This window comes from Buteo buteo, chromosome 4, assembly GCF_964188355.1.
Source record: "Buteo buteo chromosome 4, bButBut1.hap1.1, whole genome shotgun sequence".
NCBI lineage: Eukaryota > Metazoa > Chordata > Aves > Accipitriformes > Accipitridae > Buteo > Buteo buteo.
The window spans coordinates 46,405,899-46,424,466 of NC_134174.1; the positions used below are offsets into that span (position 1 = coordinate 46,405,899).

General features: G+C 41.9%; 1 protein-coding gene across 2 annotated transcripts; it reads left to right on the forward strand.

The window, feature by feature from the left end:
• The first annotated feature begins 1,513 nt into the window (after positions 1-1,513).
• On the forward strand, positions 1,514-18,534 carry MYOZ1 (myozenin 1). 2 transcript variants are annotated; one of them, XM_075025802.1, is made up of 6 exons: positions 1,521-1,733; positions 3,867-3,968; positions 5,592-5,773; positions 14,358-14,589; positions 16,965-17,124; positions 17,969-18,534. In XM_075025802.1, exons 2-6 carry the CDS (start codon positions 3,893-3,895, stop codon positions 18,198-18,200), a joined length of 882 nt encoding a protein of 293 aa, XP_074881903.1. In that variant the 5' UTR covers positions 1,521-1,733; positions 3,867-3,892; the 3' UTR covers positions 18,201-18,534. The 2 variants fall into 2 exon arrangements, with proteins under 2 accessions (XP_074881904.1, XP_074881903.1); XM_075025803.1 differs by lacking the exon at positions 3,867-3,968 and having other exon boundaries at positions 1,514-1,733.
• Positions 18,535-18,568: the final 34 nt, after the last annotated feature.

Here is an 18,568-nt window from a genome sequence, read left to right on the forward strand (position 1 = left end):
TGTGCAGATGTAAATGCCTTCAACCAGGTGTGATTCTCTGTGATGGTGCCCAGGGCAGGCAGTGGGTGTTTTAGAGTTCACTTGTGCTAGCCCCTACACCTGTTTTACACTGGCACAGCTCTGGGGAGTTACTCCCAGATCACTGGCATGGGAATGTGGGGGCAGGATCCAGGCTGTCTGGCCCCCACAAATCATTCTGGTGTATCTGTTGCGCTCAGTGAAGGATGCAGCACTCTTCTGGATAGTGGAAAGCTTACAGCACAGTGTTACAGTAGATTTGAATGAGGGAGAATAAGAGCTGTGCTATAGGCACAATGTGAAGTGTACACAGTGGTTATATGGATGCAAGCGAGAGGAAAATGGGAAACTAGGCCAGGAGATTGCCATACATGCCCTCACTCCAAGCAGGGTATAAAAGCTGAGTATTGCCCATAGGTATGTTACAGCACTGTTAGGCAGGATCTTCCAAGCATCACTAGGGGTTAATGCTTTGTGCTTTCAACCCACTGGGAAGGTTTATACGCATTTGGTGCAGGCAAAACCAACTGCAAAACCTAGGAAAAATGGAAAGTGACTGTCTCCTGATGTTCCTTTATATCAAATTTGCTTGCAATTTTCAGTGCGGATGATTTTCTACTACAATCACAGCTGTGTTTTGATCCGCTCCTGACTCTAGGTTTATTCAGTAGACAACTTGATTTTGATCCAATGTGAAATAGGAAGACACTGTTTTCTGTAGGATTTCTGCTTTACATAGAAGCTGAAAGGTATGTGCATCTTTGAGTAATCCAGTAAAATGAGATACGTTCCCTTCATCCTAGAAAAAGAACCCAACTGGGTATGGGGGGAAAAACAGGGAGAGTAATCTCATAATGAACAGGAGCTAAAGGGGAGTCATTTGCATGTAAAGCTGCACCAAGTGCAGGCAACCAACCTTATTTCTGTCATGAATCAGGAAATTGGTTTCCTTGCTATTTGATTCTGCTGGGTTTCCCACACCCATTACACAGCTACTTCCTAGAACTGTCTAAATAGTTTTCTAGACTTTGTGGTTTTCCTACTACTTCTTGCTTCATGCATACCATTGTTTTTCTTCTGTGCTTTCTGATGTATTATTCAACTGCCTGGCATTTTAGGAATTATGTATGAGAGCCTAGAGGACACTGGGTCCTCTAGTGGAGGGAGGGGCAGAAGGAAGGTGTAAAACAGAGCAAGATCCAAGAGAGATTTTGAGGCATTACCTCATGTATGTGCATGTTCCTGAGAAACAGAATATTGAGATGGTATTATGAATTGCATTAAAATGCAATAGGAGGAGGAAGGGGAACGGATGTTGATTTGAACAAAGAGGAGGAAGAAGTGAGGAACCTATGGAGTGCTACGTCTTCCTGGAAACTGAGGCAGTTACTGCAGGAGGCCTGAGGAGCAACCTTTTCCTTTCCCCTCTCCTCGGGTCTGGTGGCAGTGCTATCTGAGACTCTGCCCTCTGGGCTGTTAGCTATTAATAACTGCAGGATGCCTGTGTGACCAGCCTTCAGGAGTCAAATTCACAGCACTTCGCATCAGCAGTTTGTGCTGGGCACAGCTTGCCTGCACCCAGGCATCCTGGGTGAGCAGGGCTACTGGACAAGCCTGCCCAGCAGCACCCAGAGACGGGCTGGAAGGAAGCAGCCCACTGCTGAGCTCTGGGGCAGGCGAGTGAACTGGTCTGAGCCTGGCACTGCAAGCCTGAGGTGAGTTGACTGGGCAGCAAAATAGTTTAGAGCAGGTGCTGGAGAGGGTAAAGACTGGTTTGGTTTGCAGCAAAAACAAGGAAATTACTTCTGCAAAGAAAAAGACAGAGGAATTGAACCAAGGGATACAGCACAGGGGAGAACAGGATAATTGTGGCTCTGGCTTTATGTACAGGATAGTTGGGAGGATGGCAGCTAAGGCTCCAGCAGCCTCACCGTGATGGGGTGGCTGAAAGAGCAGTAGTCCCAGTGTAGCTCTTGACCCTGTCCATAGTGAAAGACTGCTGCCCCTTTCCTTACGCTAGACCAATTGCATGCAGCAGGTTTTCCACTCCTCAATCCTGCTGGATTAGTAAAGGAGGACAGCAGAATGGGGCGGACTTGCCCTTACTGCTCCTTGGGAATGGGTGTGCTAGAGGAGCACAGGTCCCCACCAGGGCCAGCCCTTTCTGTCTTGCCCCAGGGAGTCCATGTTTGGGGCATACAGATGATTTCCCTCTGTTTTGCCAGTCTTATGACCCATCAGATGGGCCATAACCTCCCACCCCCCCACCCCCTGGCAGCATTGCCCCTTTCCTGTCAAGCAGGACCTGCTTCTTTTATATAGCCAAGCAGATGTCTGGCTGCTCGAGGAGAATGTGCAGCGTGTGCTTTATGGCTGCACCTGCTCACGCGTGCTTTGGGAATACACCAGGATGGGCTCTTCTATGATGTGAACTACGTAGGCAGCATCTCAGTAAAAAGGAAAGCTTGGGAATCTGAAAGAAAAACTAATCTGAGAGAGTATCTGCCAATGTGATTGTAGCTGGTTTGCTGTGGCTGGGCTTCTTTTAGCAGTTATCATCACCTCATCACATGAAAATCATGTTGCAAAAGGAGCAATGATAGAATGAAACTGCAAAACACACAGTAGATAAAAATGTCTTGATCACAACAAGGGCAGCGTACAAACTCCTAGAGCCAGCTGTTTGCTTGCTAGTTTTAAAATATAACTCATAGTTCAATGTCTTCAGTTCTGAAATTTTTAGCAACTAAAGTGCAAAGAATCACAAAGACAGAGAAGGTTAGTTATTGCTATTGCTGAAGCCAATGGGCCTTTGCTCATTTTTTTGTGTGTTGTGTTGTATTAGGCGAGGATCTGTCCCCCTGTACGCTGTTGTTTGGGCACGGACAGTATTGAAGTGAAGGCAAGACATGTGCCCTACTTGCATTATGTGTGATAAACCCCAAGGACTCTGAGAAGCTGCCTGAAGTGGAATTGCTGAGATTTCTCCTAATTTTCCCTGACTTTGCAGTACAGATCTCTCATCCTATCTGGGGACAGACATGGGGAACACTGTACCAGAAGAAATCTCCCTCTTCCCCTCCTCCCCCCTCCAAAATAATATGCGATAAGATCAATACATAATATAGAGGTGCAAGTGACTTCAAATTGGGCGAAAAACTTTTCCTTTAACAAGTTTGCCTGTGCCTTGTTCCTCCAGCCCTTCTGTAACAAAACAGTAGCAGTCATAAAAGACAGAATTACTTAGGGGTTTGGTTTGTTTCTTTTTTTTTAACAGAACATGCAGTCTAGTGGTTTTCTGAATACCTATTCTAATTCTAATAGGACTAAATATCCAAACCAAAATTGCACATTATTCAGAAAGCTCCCAAATAACTCATGGACAGACACAAAATCTTTATTCAAAAATACTATTACCATCTAATGATAACTGCATGGTATTATAATATGGTATGATAGAGCAAACTTTCAAACTGTCATTCTGTTACTGCAGCACAAGACGATAACAGAGTACCACTGTGGCACACGTGGGTGATGGGAGACTGCCATACTGCAATTAAAATGCCTATTTTGGATGACAGTGCTATATGGCACCTTGACAATGCTTCTGCTGTGATCTGCTGCCATATTTTGTGTCGTAATGCTAAGTCTCCAGAGAACATCAAAATGGTCTGATGATGATATTCTGTATGGGATGATAGCATTCACTAGCTCCTTCATGTGGAAGGGGTAGAAAAGAACCTGTGTGTGACATGAAGGCTGTGTATCTCTTAACTGTAGAAGGCAACTAAAAGACAGGCAAGAAATACCTTTCTAGTGTTTCATTCTCCATTTCCTTGTGTGTTTAGAGCAAAGCAGAGAACACTTTGTGGGAATGCCCCTTGCAGGGACTCCTGCTCCTGTTAAAAGGAAAAAGTCCACTAAACTCATTGGGAAGCTGACACACGAAGGTAAGATATGCAAACCTGCACACGTGAGAATTGTTTGGATTTCAACCTGAATTTCAGCCTTTAAAATTTCACACCCTGTCTGACTGAACTCCCAGAGCAAGACATGCAGTGAACATACCAGGAGACAGACCCACAAATATTACTGAAACTCAGCCTTCAACCACATCACATTTTCTAGTTTACTGTTCAAAAGCATTGCACACACACTCAGGCCAAACATTGAACTAAATTGCACTTTGTAAACCCATATCCTCCTGCAGCATTAATTTGGATGCACACCAGTGTGAATGGAAAAAGAACATGATCTGTTATGGGTATCAATATTGCAGTGCCTAGTTATAATCTATGTTTTTTCTCTCTCTTATAACCTTTGTCTCTAATTTGTTTTTCCTCTACGTGAGAGAATTCCTTTGATTCCAGCACTCATTAGTTGAAAAAGTCGAAGTCTCTTAGAGGGGGTAATACAACAGGAAGAATATAACTTGGGACACTTTCCTATCCACAGAATACCTGTGTATTGGGTAGGGTGACTTTTAATTAACTGTGATATCCCTGTCTTCTCTTTACTTTTGACAGCATGGGGAAGATTTTTAGAGGTTTTAAAAAGTAATAATCCAGTGCTGTCCCTTTCTTCAGCCCCCAAAAAGGGCTATAGAAACTTCTTTGCTAGGGTACAGGTATATATTTTTCTGTTTGTCCCTAATCCTTTATTCAAGTTAACAAATAAGTAAAAATCCAATTTGCAGTTAAAGGACATTTTGTCCTGTGCTATGAAAGAGTGCTATATAAAATTGGCTTGCTAAAAAAACAATAATTTCTTCAGAGATTGTCTAATAAAACAAATGGGCTTATACCAGTTTTATACCAGTTTAAGGATGGAGGTTCACTCTCTGTTGGAAATGAGATGTAGAGGTGGATAAGTGGTCTTAACCTTGCTTAGGAAAAGTTGCTTGTTTCTGAATGAAAAGCTTTAACTGCATTCCTGCAAGATTTTTACACTGAAAATGTTTGAATTCCTTGCTTTGATGGAGAATTGGTGGTATCAAATTAAATGGAAAAGGACTTATCAAGTAACAAGCACATTAACACTTGAAGAGAACTTCAACTACTTTTCCTTTAAAAATTCTCCTTAAAACAAACAAACAAAAAGATATAATAACCTTGAATCTTGCCATGGTTTCAGGATAATGTTTAAACCAAAGCATGCCAGAGTTGTCTTTATTTATTATATGTTGGCACAATCCGAAGAGCTGACTGCCACTCATCTAATTCCAGAGGAGGGGAGGCAAGTGTAACCAGACAAGGCAGTGGTGCATTTTGAGGCAGTACTAAGGAATCCTGCTGCGCTGCCTGAGGTGCTTCAGATGTGGGATGTGCATCTAGCTCCACCTTTACACAACTCTTCTCTGTGTAGATTTGCCTCAATTGCAATCCAGAGTAAATTTCACCCATCTATATCCAAAGTGTCATCAATGTAAAAATTTGGTGCATAGGTTATTTCCTAACAACTTAATTTAGAAGAGAATTTGGCTGCTTTGAAGACACTACTGATGCTGGGAAGCAATGGCCAAGCGACTTGGACCAGAGCACTTCCTAAAGCGTCCCATTTCTTATGTTTTGTAGTCATGCCACAAGAGGGGTCCAAGCTGAACTTGGGAAAGAAGATCAGTATCCCCAGAGATGTGATGCTAGAAGAGCTTTCTCTCCTCACTAACAGAGGATCCAAGATGTTCAAATTACGTCAGCTGAGGGTGGAGAAGTTCATTTATGAGAATAACCCTGATGCCTTCACCGACAGTTCTGTGGTAGGTCGGAGATGAAAACTAAAAAGCTGCTCCATACACCCAGGGGAAACAGGAATGGAGTGTGCCCAAGCTCTCCTCTGTATGTGCATGGGCCGGGGGGGTGGGGATCTACTAGCAAGGTAGTGCAGGAAAAAGACAAAATAATATAAAGCCACAAGTTTTATTTCTTTTCGGCATCAGCATTACTTTCCTTTGGCAAATACTTGGTTTCACACATGCAGAAGCGTGAGAAAATTCAGTACTGAGTGACGAGGGAGGACTGCATGTTTGGCACATGTTCAGAGCTGCGCAAGGTGGGACTAACTGTTGTTGTATCCATTCCATTTCTTCTCTGCAGGATGGAAATGATCCATCCAGGTCTGACTTCAGCTCCAGTAGGTGCAGTTCTATTTTTAGCCTAGGATACCTTTTTATGCTTCCTGCTGGGCAAAGTCCTCTGCTCATTTCTGCAAGACGTTCCACAAATGAGAATTCAGACAGAAACCTCTAACCTGACACTGCAGTATCTTCAATTCATTTGCGAGAAGCTACGTTTGTTTTCTTCTAAAGTATTTTTCTATCAGATACGGTGTATAAATTCAGACATTCTTCTTCTTCTTCTTCCCTTTCCCATGAGTTAGTACTGTTATTTAATCTTTGAACTTCTCTCTACATTGGTTGCTGGTGTAAAGTCTTCTGAAGATACTTAAACTTTTACAAATTAAACTCTCCTTTCACACAATTGTCAGCAATTCAGTAAAACGAATAGAAAATTTTTCAGGTTCATATGCATTTTGATGTAGAATCTTGTCTTCTGATGTTATTTAAAATTTATTTGGTGTCATTTTATCCCTTTATGGCATCTATTTTCCAGTCCAAGGAAACTCAAGCAAAATAATAAAAGTCAAGCTGAAGAAAATTTTCTGCCAAACAACAACGTGCTATTTTTCAGCCCCCTGATGTTTTTAAAAGCAGCAATAAGTAAATCTTTGTAGTTCACTTCTAAAAATGACAATTTGGGAAGCAGGATGTGGAAAGATGCCTGGGGAAAAAAAAAGGTCATTAAAATTACAACAGTAGGTCAGATTACAGATCAGGGATGACAGACTGGAGACATAGCAAGCATATCTGGTGTTAGACGTTGGGCAGTTTCTTCATCTCTTTGTGCTTTAGGTAGTTCATCTCTTCAGTGAGCTATCTCCTAGAAAGGATGTGAGAATGAATGGTGTGTTCAACTTTGGACTCTTCAGATGAAAATCTTAGAGAAATGCAAGCTGTTTTTATAAATACTCAGCAATCTCAGAGCTCCTAAAACATATGAGGGCCAAGTTCATATGTCAAAATCCGCTGCAGTGAGGAGGAGTGAGAAAATAATAAGGTGAGGGAATAAAAAAGCTGAAGTCCAAACTTACAAAATTTGAGGGTGTCACTTAAGGGTGTCCAATCAGAGAAATACAAAGCGAATGAGCTTTGACAAACTGACTCAAAACTGTACATGCAGAGAGTCCCTCCAGGACTGACATTACAAAGGCTGATGACAATCAATACTTTTTTGTTAGCTGTTTTTCCTACTTTGTTTATTCATCCATGCCCAACTTTCACACCATACCCTTTCTGTAGTGAATCTCTCCCTCTATTCTGTAAGAATACGCCTGCTGCCAAGCTCTTTGAACAAGACTGTAAGATACTGTGCTGTGGAGAAATGTACTTGGGGGTTAGACAAGACCCTAACAAGCCTAGGATTTTCTTTATGGCTTTGCTATATGAGAACAATGGAACAGTCTCCAAACAGCAGCTGATACTCTGCTTTAAAATCCTCCATGATTCACTTTCAAGGCTATCTTTTCTCCACATTCATGGTACAGATAACAAATCTCCACTGGCCAGTGCAGGAAGACTTAGGTCAGCCCTAGAGCCCTCGCCTGGGGCCAGTTTAGCAGGATCACAAACATAATTGTTACCATTTGCTGGCTGCCCTGTGCGCTCTGTGCAAGGACTCTGCCGGGCTGCATCCACTGCCTCTGGAGATAACTATTCTCATGACCACACCCAGTATGAGTTTGCACCTTTGCTGGCAGTCAGAGCAGTAAGAAAAGCTGAGTGATCACAGCAACTGAGCCATCCTCTCAGACAGCTGGTTGCTCTTGGGCAGGTAAAGGCAACAGATCTGGGGCCTCACTGTTATCTTCCAAACCATAAGGACAGTGCCTGACCTTAGCATCAAATAACTTTCATCAAAAGGCCCTTTTGATTGCAATATTTTATTAGCTTTCTGTTCCCTTCCTTTGTTGCTCCTGGCTCAAAGGCAGATGCAGAAAAGAAGGCTTAAACAAAAGGGAACTGTGGGAGGAAGATAATGGCAGAGTAAAGAATTCCTACTGCTACTTCCAGTTATTTCCCCCTCCCGGTTAATTTCCATGTCCTTTTCTCCCCATCCCAAAGAAGTCCTTGTGCCCTTAAGGCTGTGGGACAGTGAAGGGATTTAAAGCTGGTCGTGTTTTCTGCTTTTATATCACAGATTTCTTAACTATCAGAATGGACACGCTTAGCAAAGCAGGTCAAGAAAGTTCTGGGATGGAGTACAGATGGCTTCTTTCCCCCAAAAGTTTAACAGCAAGGTAATGTAATAGAAAAACACACAAAGAGAAAGGTTATTAAAAATAAATCTAAACCATATAAGGGGTCCCAGAATAGCCTGTGCTGTAGCCATAAACCTTCCGCACAAGGGAGAAGATCTCAGCAGTCACGTGTCATCGATCACCCTCCTGCTTCTCTCCTCCTCCTTCTGCAGCCAAACCACACTGGACAATCAGATCACTTTCCTTATTTTTGGAGGAGAAAACATATATATGGTGTGTGCATGAATGCCAGATAGCTCCATGCAAAAGTGAAAACCTGCCACTCTATCACTGATGCGGCTCCACCCATCCAGTTAAAGGCAAACGGTAGCTAAACCCACAGTCAAAAGGACCGACCATTCCCAACATGAGAAAAATGAAATGCACTACCTACTGCATAGCTGTTTTCAATACTGTGACCCTCTTCTCTTGCAAATATGCAGTGCAGGGGGATGTTTTTAGGGAGGGCTGAGTTTGACACTTTTAGCACACGGATACCCTGCCAAACAGGGAGGGTTCATGTGACATCCTCCTTGTTTGGTGCTGTGCTGGAGAAGCTGGGCTCTGCTGAGCCCTGTCTAGTAAATCAGAAGAAGGATTTCTTCTCCTCACCAGGCTGTGCCACCCTGTCGCAGGAACTGTTGTTCTCTCCATGTCTTAGAGGATATTATCAACCTCACTGTGGAGCTGCAAGATGCTATTAACTGACTAAAGACCATGATGAAATCCTATCTATCTTGCTATGTGCTCTATTACTGTAGCATCTGACCAACTATAGCATGAAGGAAATTACTACATTTCTTTTTTAACAGTGAAACTGAACCATAGAGTAGATTAATGAATCACACAAAGTCATAGAGAGGGTCTCAGTCTTATCTCAGGGTCTCCTAAATCCCACTTCACTGTTTAGCAGTTAATAGATCAGCAGTTCAGAGACCTTTTCTCCACTTCATAATGCTACATTTGTTTGGCCTCAAACACATCAAGATCATGTGAAACTATGCTTCTTAGCCTTACAGCTCCAGTCATTATTGCCCTAACTTCTCTCAAGGTCCCCCGGCCACTTTGGGAACCTCTGTGTAAGACCTTCTTGCTATCATCAAGAGTAAACTGAAAACAAAACCATAGTTATGCTTTTTGGGTGTTGCTGTTACACTGTTTTTCTTCCAGTGAGGATCCTTAAAAATAGTCTTTCTGCTAGTCAAAACCAGTGGCCTGATTTGGGTTACATGCAGGAGACAGTTTAGAGAAAGACTTGATTTGCCTCCCCCCGCCCTTTCTGCTTGACATACCGGATCTTAAATTAAAACCATTGGGAAGGTGGAATGACCAATATCTGAGTAGACAATTATCAGCAGTAGTACATAAAAAAACCAAAGACCCACAAACAAAAAAAAAAACCCACGTTGATACTTTCTCAGACTCGCCCACAAGTTAAAATAAATGTCATTTCCACATCTTGGCAGTGTTTGTATGAAAACAAGCTGAATGTGTGTTGCCAAGTAATTTCTGCTGGTCTTCAGGTCAAGAGATTTCTTCAGATAAGCTAAGATATCAACTGTGAAACAAAACAGAAGAAGTGAAAAAGGGTTAAAGAACTGGATTACTGTTCTTCTGGATAATGGCAGGAGTTACCCTGTATTCCTTTTGCTGCTGAACAAGAACTCAGAGGAGTAAGCAGAGGTTGCAGGAAGAAAATGGAATTGGTTATGTTAAAACACCAAAAGTGGTGCTTCACAGCAGATGGAAGCACACAAACAACCTACCTCAGAGATCTTACATGTTAAATAGCCAGACATGATACAGTGTGTGAAGGAAAGCATAACGACAGAGGAACAGAGATATTATCATGCAGCTACTTGGTTTAATGCACAAGCGTGCACTGATGGCTGTTTGCCCATTAGTGTACTTAGAAGAATGCCAATCAAGATCCCTGGAGGTAGCGTTTAGGGGAAAATGTTAGGAAAAGCATTCTTTCTAGGAAGTCTGTTCTGCAGGGAATATTAAACCTCTTGAACAAGCATTATAGGATAACCACGAGCTGAGATACGAGAGAGCCTCAGATTATGACCTAAGTGGAGCAAGCCAGCTGAGATGTAACTTTTCCAACAAAATGAGCCTAGCTGTGCTGGAGTTGGATTGGTCCAGAAGACCTAGAGGTCCCAACTATACCCAAAGCTGTGTAAGAGTGAACATGAAGTCTGATGCCTTCTTACTCAAGAATTGAGTGGTGTGGAAACAGCAGAATGACAGAGAGGAAGAGCCTTTTATTTTCCATAACAGTTTGTTAGAGCACCATGACAAAACTTTGGACTGAAATTCTGAAACTCAGTTTCTTTCATCCACAAAGAAGATGTGGCAAGTATGACATAAAATATACAAATAAGATATAAATAATTCAGGGTAGTATTAGATAAAAATCCCTATTATTTAGATGGGTAAATTCAGGCATAGAGGCAAAAAATAATTTGCCTAAGATTGAACAGCAAGTCAGAAGCAGACCTGAAAATAGAAAGCAGGAGCTGTCACTGCTGAATGGTGCCTCTTTGAGGAGCATGTTTAAAAAAAAATTAGCTTAAGATCCTTCAACAGCTGAGGTTACTTTTTATTTTCATCCTTTTTTTTTAAAGTGAATCATAGGTTTAAGGCAGTGCAACTCCAAATTAAGGACCGAGGCACACACTTTGATAAAAACAGAAGGCATTCTATGAGACTCTCCAAGTGTCTGAATTTTAAATCTCCCATCCCACAGTTATGGAGCATTTGAGTGGCTGCCACTGAGAGGACACAGTCACAGTAACTTCAGAAGTGTTAGTAACCACATAGGCATCAAACCTTTGGGAAGCTCTTTATCAGTGAGGTGGAAATAGAAACACATTTGGTTGCCTCAATCATTCTCTTCAAGGCACAGCAAGGAGCTGAGGGGGAGCACACAGTGTCTCCTCCCGGGGACTGCCTGCAGTGACATCAGGGCGTTGAGATACTTAAGAGATTTCAGCTCCATTAGTTGGATCATCTTTCATTATCTATTTTTCCTAAGACATGCAGTAGCCCTAGGGAATTCAGAATTCGTCCATCTAGGCACTCAGCCTGCAGGATCAGGCTCTTGCTAGCCCTAAGGACTTCAAAGACATGAGCCCAATTTGTTTAGCCAACCCAGGGGACTACACATCACATGAACTTGCCACAATTGTTCTCTTGTTAGAGTGGATTTAGGGACACCCAGGGACTGATAACATCCACTACCTCTAGCAACGCACCAACAGGGCAGACCCTACCACAGAGGAACTGCGTGATCTGCACCCAGAGCCAACAGGAGAAGGTTATCAGCCTTCTTGGTTGACACTGCTGGACTTCTGGGGCTTCCACCAACAGGGCAATCAACCCTAACTGAGAGGTAGGTTTTGTGATGCAAATATGCATATATGTAAAAGCTCCACATACTTTAGCAGTGGCCCAAGACATGCGTTCCCCTCAAGTGTAAGCCGTATTTCACTCCAAACATCCTGACCAGAGGCATGCTGTAAGTACTGGAGACAAAGCCGCACCTACCCAGCTTTGATTATGTGAGACTCCTGCTTGAAACTGCTGTTCCTGAACTCCGCTCTCTTGGAATGAGCTCATTTGAATCTACCAAGGTTCAAGATTTCAAAAAGATGAATTTGCCTTTGCCTCCTATTAATTTGAGCTAAGACAATCTCTTGTGGTGGCCAAAACTAAAGAAAATTACATTTTTATTCTAGCAGGTGAGTAGACTGGGGTATTGCATGGAGAATGGGTCTTTCCTACCTGAATGGAGATGTCTGCTGAACATAGGATGTTTTCCCAGTAGGTCCATGAAGAATCATGAACTAGCCTGAGACCAATCAAATTGATTTTATTTGCAGCTAAATAAGACTTAGGTGTGGCCTTGCTGAGGCAGACCTTTTGTTTCAGAGAAACTTCACTCCTTGGTGATAATACTGCAACTTAAAATGACAGCAGATGACAATGATGACCCTTCCTGGTCACATCAAATACTGCTATGCAAAAAAACAAACCAGCCTGTTTTACTCATGTTATGCTGATGTTTTGATGTAGAGTGCATGTAAGTAACCAGAGGAAAAGATAAATAAGCATTTAATTCTCAGGAAGAGCACACAGCATGGGTGAAACTTGAAGGAAAACAGATGCAAATCCTGCTTTGAAATTACTGAGCAAATCAGTAGAAGCACTAACTTTGCAGATATATTAACATTTTGAGAATAACCTCAGTCTGACCCCTAGCCCTCAAAATACCCTTTTTTCAGTTTGCCTTTTTACAGCTACATAGCTCCCATGCATAATTGAACAGATTGCCCTGCTAGCTCCTGTGTACAGCTTAATGCTCACAATCCTCTCCCCTCTCAGTGCTTCCTGACATTCAGGGGAACATCATCTCCTCTGTTCCTAAAAAGGGAATTCCCTACAGCTAGGAGAAGGACAGACAGTCCCTAAAGGCCCTGGGGGCACCAGCTCTGCCACTTCAGCCTGCAGCTGGCTGCCTGCCTGGGTTGCAGCCTGGTGACCTGCTGTGAAACCCTGGACACTGTTGCTGGAGACACAGGGAGCGGAGGGTCAGATAATTCTGCCTTGAGCCTTATGGGGTTTTCACTTCTCATCTATTTTTAGCTGACCGAACAGCTGGCCTTGGAAGCCTGTTTACAGCCTGGAAAGCTTCTTTTTGCTAAACTGTACTAGGTGTAAGACCCCTGAGAAAGCCTTAACCCTTTGAGAGCCAGCCCTGAGGCTGGCACTCTTGTCTCCCATTGACAGCCTGAGATGAATTTATGCAAACAGAATTGCAGCATGAGGAACCACAGATTCATTCACTTTAGCTGTATTCGTTATATCTTTGTGCAGCTATAGCCAATCCCCTAGTCCAACAGGAAAGACCATATGTGATATATAACCCATGTTACTTGTAATACACAAGAGATACTTTTTTATATCTGTTAGGATTCAAGCTTTGATCTCACTGATGACCAATACATAAAACATTTTTGCAAACATATTATATCAGTTTCTGTTCCACACAAGTACTTATTAAAATTGCTGTGTGCAAAGACAGGACCTTGTGCTAGCACCACAGAGTCTATAAATCCTGCACAGACAGTTTGCTCTTTCACTATGTACTGCAGGGATTGTGCCTTCTAACCTGGACTGGGGAGAGTGGATGGCCTGGAAAATACGACCAACTTGATTTTATTGATGGATACAGCTTGCTTTCTTGCCTTGTTGCTGGTTAGATTTGGTTCATTAACGCACGTATTGCGACAAACAAAACTCTTCCTTTTTGTCATTTTCCTCTTTTGGTTTCCAGGAAGTCTTTCATGTTTTCCGAGGCTGCTCTCTCTTCAGTCTTTCTCAACATGTAAATACCCCTCCCCATACAGACCTTTATATATATATATGGAAAATAGACATATGGGCAGTCATCTTCCAGGCTTTTATGTTGTCACAGTTACCCTTTTGTTCTGGTGCCCTTTAACACTTAGCTCCCACACTGTAATTGAGCTGACTTGGCTGGGCTACCCTAACCTCGACATGAAAACATTTCCTATTTCTTGTCCAGCTTGCTTTCCCACAGGTTAGCCAATGTATCTCCATCTGGAGCTTTACCTGCTCTGGCAAAAGCTGCATTTCCTTTCCCTTCCTCCTGTATTTCATACTGATCACTGTTGCGGACAATACACAGATCCCTCTCTTCTCACCCTGATCATATAAAATGACTAGGAGGCATCCATTAAAAGGTGTGCTACCATTGCCCTTGCTGCTGTTCTACAACCGCTCCTATAGTGAATACAGAGAATAACTTACATGAAGTTCTGCCACTGATTTTGTAACTCAGACACAGCACTGGTCAGATCATGGAGACTCAGAAGTTCACATTCTAGGACCCAACCCTGCAAATGTGAATGGACCATGTCCAGTAACAGGGATTCCTACTCTTTCTTCTCCTGCCCTAGGATCACTTTCAGAAGTTCATCCCACCAGGAGGGCATTACGGGGAAGATGCTCATGGCTATGCCCATGGGCGGATGGTAGGAGGAGTGACAGCGGGTCAGCATGGCTCCAGTAAGCAGCAGTATCCTGCTGTTCCTCCTAGGCCTGGAAGCAAAGGAGGCCCTGGGGACAGTGAAGGGGACTGTGCAGGAGAATCGGCTGGAAGTGGTGGAGGAGGCGATGGTACTGGGAAAGGCAAGTATCTCTCTGCAAGAATAAGAAATAGCTAAAGCTGTCAGTGCTCATGCCAACCTTACTCTTAGGGACAAGTAAATTAATTTGACTAAAACCTGAATTCTTCCAAACTAAGTTCCATTGCAACATCCAGAAAAGTTGAACTGCCTTTAGCTTGATAGTTTTGTTTGCATGCTTCTGTGTTGCTACATCATAGCAATGAAGCAGAAATACCTTCACTGGCTGGACCAAAGAAATGATAGGGAACTTAACTACTGGGCTCCTAAGGTTGATACAGCAGTATGCCAGTATGGCATACCCTTTCCATTCAAAGGTTTCACACTGACCACTACTGGAGACAGTATTAACTCTAGCTCAGTAATCTAACCTGACACATCAGTCTTGAGTATATCAGCCCTAATTTCAAATCAAAGCTTCCATCTAAACAAACAGCACTTTTTGGATAATCTTCAGAAAGGAACAGCAATATTTCTAAAACTTATCTGGTAATCACCACCAGTCTACTGAAGCAGTATCTGTACAAGTAAAAGTATTTTTCATTGAATTTAGTCTTTGCTTAATTTTATCCTTTGTTTAGTCTGGCCAGAAACCTCTAGAACCAAATTCCTTGTATGAGAATCAGCAGGTGAAATTGTTATTTTAACAGTCCCTATGGGATTTTACAACAAAAAGCAAATTTGCTTGGGAACCAGGAACCACTGTCATAAGTAACCAAACGAGTAACTTGTAAAATCCAAGGTTTTTCATTTACATTCTGGAAGAATGTGCATTTTATATCAAAATCAACTTTTACATTTCTGGGCATCCCTGTGAAAAAGAAATCTGTGTAGACTCTCTGTCTTCTTACAGGAGATTTTTCTCCATTGTTATCCTATTTCTGTGTGCAGGGAGAATAAGGATTAATATCATCCTATAGCTTTTACCGCAGAGCTGGATCCCAACGACTTTTATTTTTCAACCCTAACAATCAATTTACTTCTAAATTACTTAGTTTAAGTCCTTCACACAGAAAGAGGGGCGTAATGGTTTTTATCTTCTTTATGAAAATGAGATTCTTGTACATGTCTGCAATTCTCTGAAACCAGGGAAGCCCAGGGTTTGGCAAGGTTTGAAGAAAATAAGCAAGACAAAGAAAGAAGGTGTGATAAAGAAGAAAGTTTCAGATGAGAGTAATAGGGTTCATTTACTTCACATGGACTTACATTTTCTACACAAACTGGCACCATGGAAGCACCAGTATGTCTAACTCCATTAACCTATTATTCCCATCTGCCTTAATGAAGCGAAGCAGAAGTCATTGCTCAGGAGTTTTAAGGCTTATGAAGGATGAGAATCTTAGAAGTGTGCTACATATCAACACACAACCAATGCTCTTATTAGCAAGGTGGTATTATACACAACTGGAAGAAAAAAAGAAAAGAAAAAAAAAGAAAAAGAAAAAAATAAAGGAAGAGACACGCTGAATCAAAACCCTTGTCTAAGCTCATTTGCTTAATGGTGCAGGCAGAAGCTAACCTAAAATTTCTGGCAATCAAGTATCTGACTTAACAGCAAAGTGCAGCTCCATCATTGACAGGATTTTAACTTCCAGAGAGATACCCCGTCATATTTTCAAACTGCTTTTAGCCATCCTGAGGTGTTTGACCCAGACTTGGCTTTAACATCCTGGTTCAGGAGGGGGAAAATATGAATGTCTGTTCATTGAAACACTAAGAAAATGCCAACTTACAAAAATACTGAGACAAGGGAGATGGTCATTATAGAACATTCAAGAATAGACTACTGAGGAAGATATTAGTAAAGATGGTTGTGGGTTGCCAAGACCGTGAGATATGATGGTTAAAGGTTTTTGGTCAGTTAGAGCTAACTTTGAAGTTTGAGCCTAGTTTTGGAGTTTACAGTCTGGGATTTGTTTGTTGCATCTGATGATGACAGTGAGGTTTATATGGAGGGGTTATGTCTGCTATGATCAGACAGAGAAGAGAGAAATAAATTATAAAATTAGATAGCATTTTGCCTTGCATAAAGCTTCCCCTGAGGTAGTGAAAGAGATGATGGGGTAAGGACATTTGTTCTTGGAGTAAGAGGTTTCTATTTGAGCAACCAGAGAGAAGAATGAAAAAAACTAGTTTTCAAATATATGCTCTAATACGAATTCCTGGATGAGTGGCTCTTAGACTGTGGATGAGGATGGAAGTTGCATATGACAGTCTTATGTAAGATAAATCTAACTATAAAATCTCAGACTTGATCTAGGAATCTGTTGAATCTGGAAACAAAGCTGATGTCTCAACTTCAACAGCAGAATACAGAAAGGCAATGTATTTAGAATAAGCGTCATCTAACGAGAGTGTTTTACCTTCCTCTGTTTACAGATGGAAAGTCAGGAGGCAAAAAAATCACCGTATTTAAAACTTACATCTCCCCCTGGGAACGAGCAATGGGTATCAGCCCCGAGGACAAAAGTCAGTTCACCATTGACTTACTGTCATATAGTTCCAAAGCTGATTTCCCCCATTACAAGTCTTTTAACCGGTAAGTCTTCTTGGATATTCAATTCAATTTATTTAGCATGAGAAAATACAATAACCCTGGCCATAGCCATCCTGTCTTGTGCAATGTAAGTAAGTTTTAGATGCATGTCATTTTCTTAGCACAGTCTCCTGTGGATGAAATGTTTGGAGGCCTACAAAGAGAAAATACATGAAGAGCTAGAGATTTTAATTCAGCTTATGGACAGAAAACCTATGCAGATGGATAAAAGGACTTTAATCCTATTTCCCTTTCTTTCTCACCCCATTTGACCAGGGAGATTTAGCTTGCCACTGTTTATTACTGCAGCCATTTAAAGTTCAAGAGTTAAGGAAAAATACTTGCGATCAGAAGCCATATACCTAACAGTGCTTCAGATAAGAATCAAGATCTTCCTGCTGCTTCTGAGAAGAACTGAAAGTTTTACAAATATTTCTAGGGCAGCAACAATTTCCTGTTAACTTCTGTATATAATTTTGCCACCCAATTCCATAGCCTCAGGACATCACTACCCAGGACAAACCCAAATCCCACTCATTTCTGCAGTAACGCAGTGTCTGCCTCCTACATGTACAGGGTACCAACAGGTGTGAAAGGTGTATGGTTTGATAGAGATTGATGCAACAGGAGTGAAGGAAGTGTGCAGGAGCAGAGGGGGGGGGGTTGTTTTTAAATCTTTTTTAGTACATAGGCAATGGATACATATATGTTCTTGGGAAGGATTTGTTGGCCAGTGAGCTGCAACAGTGGTAAAATTTACAGTCTTAGTAACTTTGATTATTTATTTTCTAAATCCTGTTGTTTACCTATGCTCAGTTTGCTAACTCCATGTATTCCCTTGTGCCAGGACTGCCATGCCTTACGGGGGTTATGAGAAAGCAGCCAAACGGATGACCTTCAAAGTGCCTCAGTTTGATATTTGCCCTTTGCTTCCAGAATCTCTCATGATATATAATCAAAATTTCAGCAACAGACCCTCCTTCAACAGAACCCCAATACCTTGGATGCCTTCGGGAGACTCCTCTGAGTACCATATTGAGGTCAATGTGCCAAGGAGTGGCGAAACAGAAGAGCTGTAAATCCCCACCACTAAGGCCGCCTTTCTTTCTCAGCCCCTTCTATTTGCAAGTTGATAGTAAGGGCCTGAAAAATGCAAATCTAGTTCTGTAAGCCCTTCCTTTCTTTTGCCCTTAGCCCAGACAAGTTCCTAGAAGGTTCTAAACTTATCTTCATGGTGGTGTTAATCCATATCAGAAACAGTTTCAGGGAAAGGAGCTTTTTATTCACCAGGGCATAAAAGGGCAAAACTAGGAAGTGTTTTTCTGTTTAGCAATGCTAAATGCTGCCTGTCTGCTCCACAATAAATCTGTTTGTCATGTATTAACAAGTAATAAAACACCAAGAGAAAAAAAAGCCTTCATGTTTTCTCTTTAAAAAATGCTGCTGA

Coding starts and splice junctions, on each gene's coding strand:
- MYOZ1 (XM_075025802.1), top strand. CDS start 3,893: ATGCCCCTTGCAGGGACTCCTGCTCCTGTTAAAAGGAAAAAGTCCACT. Junction 5,774..14,357: donor CCTTCACCGACAGTTCTGTG/GTAGGTCGGAGA, acceptor CTCCTGCCCTAG/GATCACTTTCAGAAGTTCAT. Junction 14,590..16,964: donor AGGCGATGGTACTGGGAAAG/GCAAGTATCTCT, acceptor CTCTGTTTACAG/ATGGAAAGTCAGGAGGCAAA.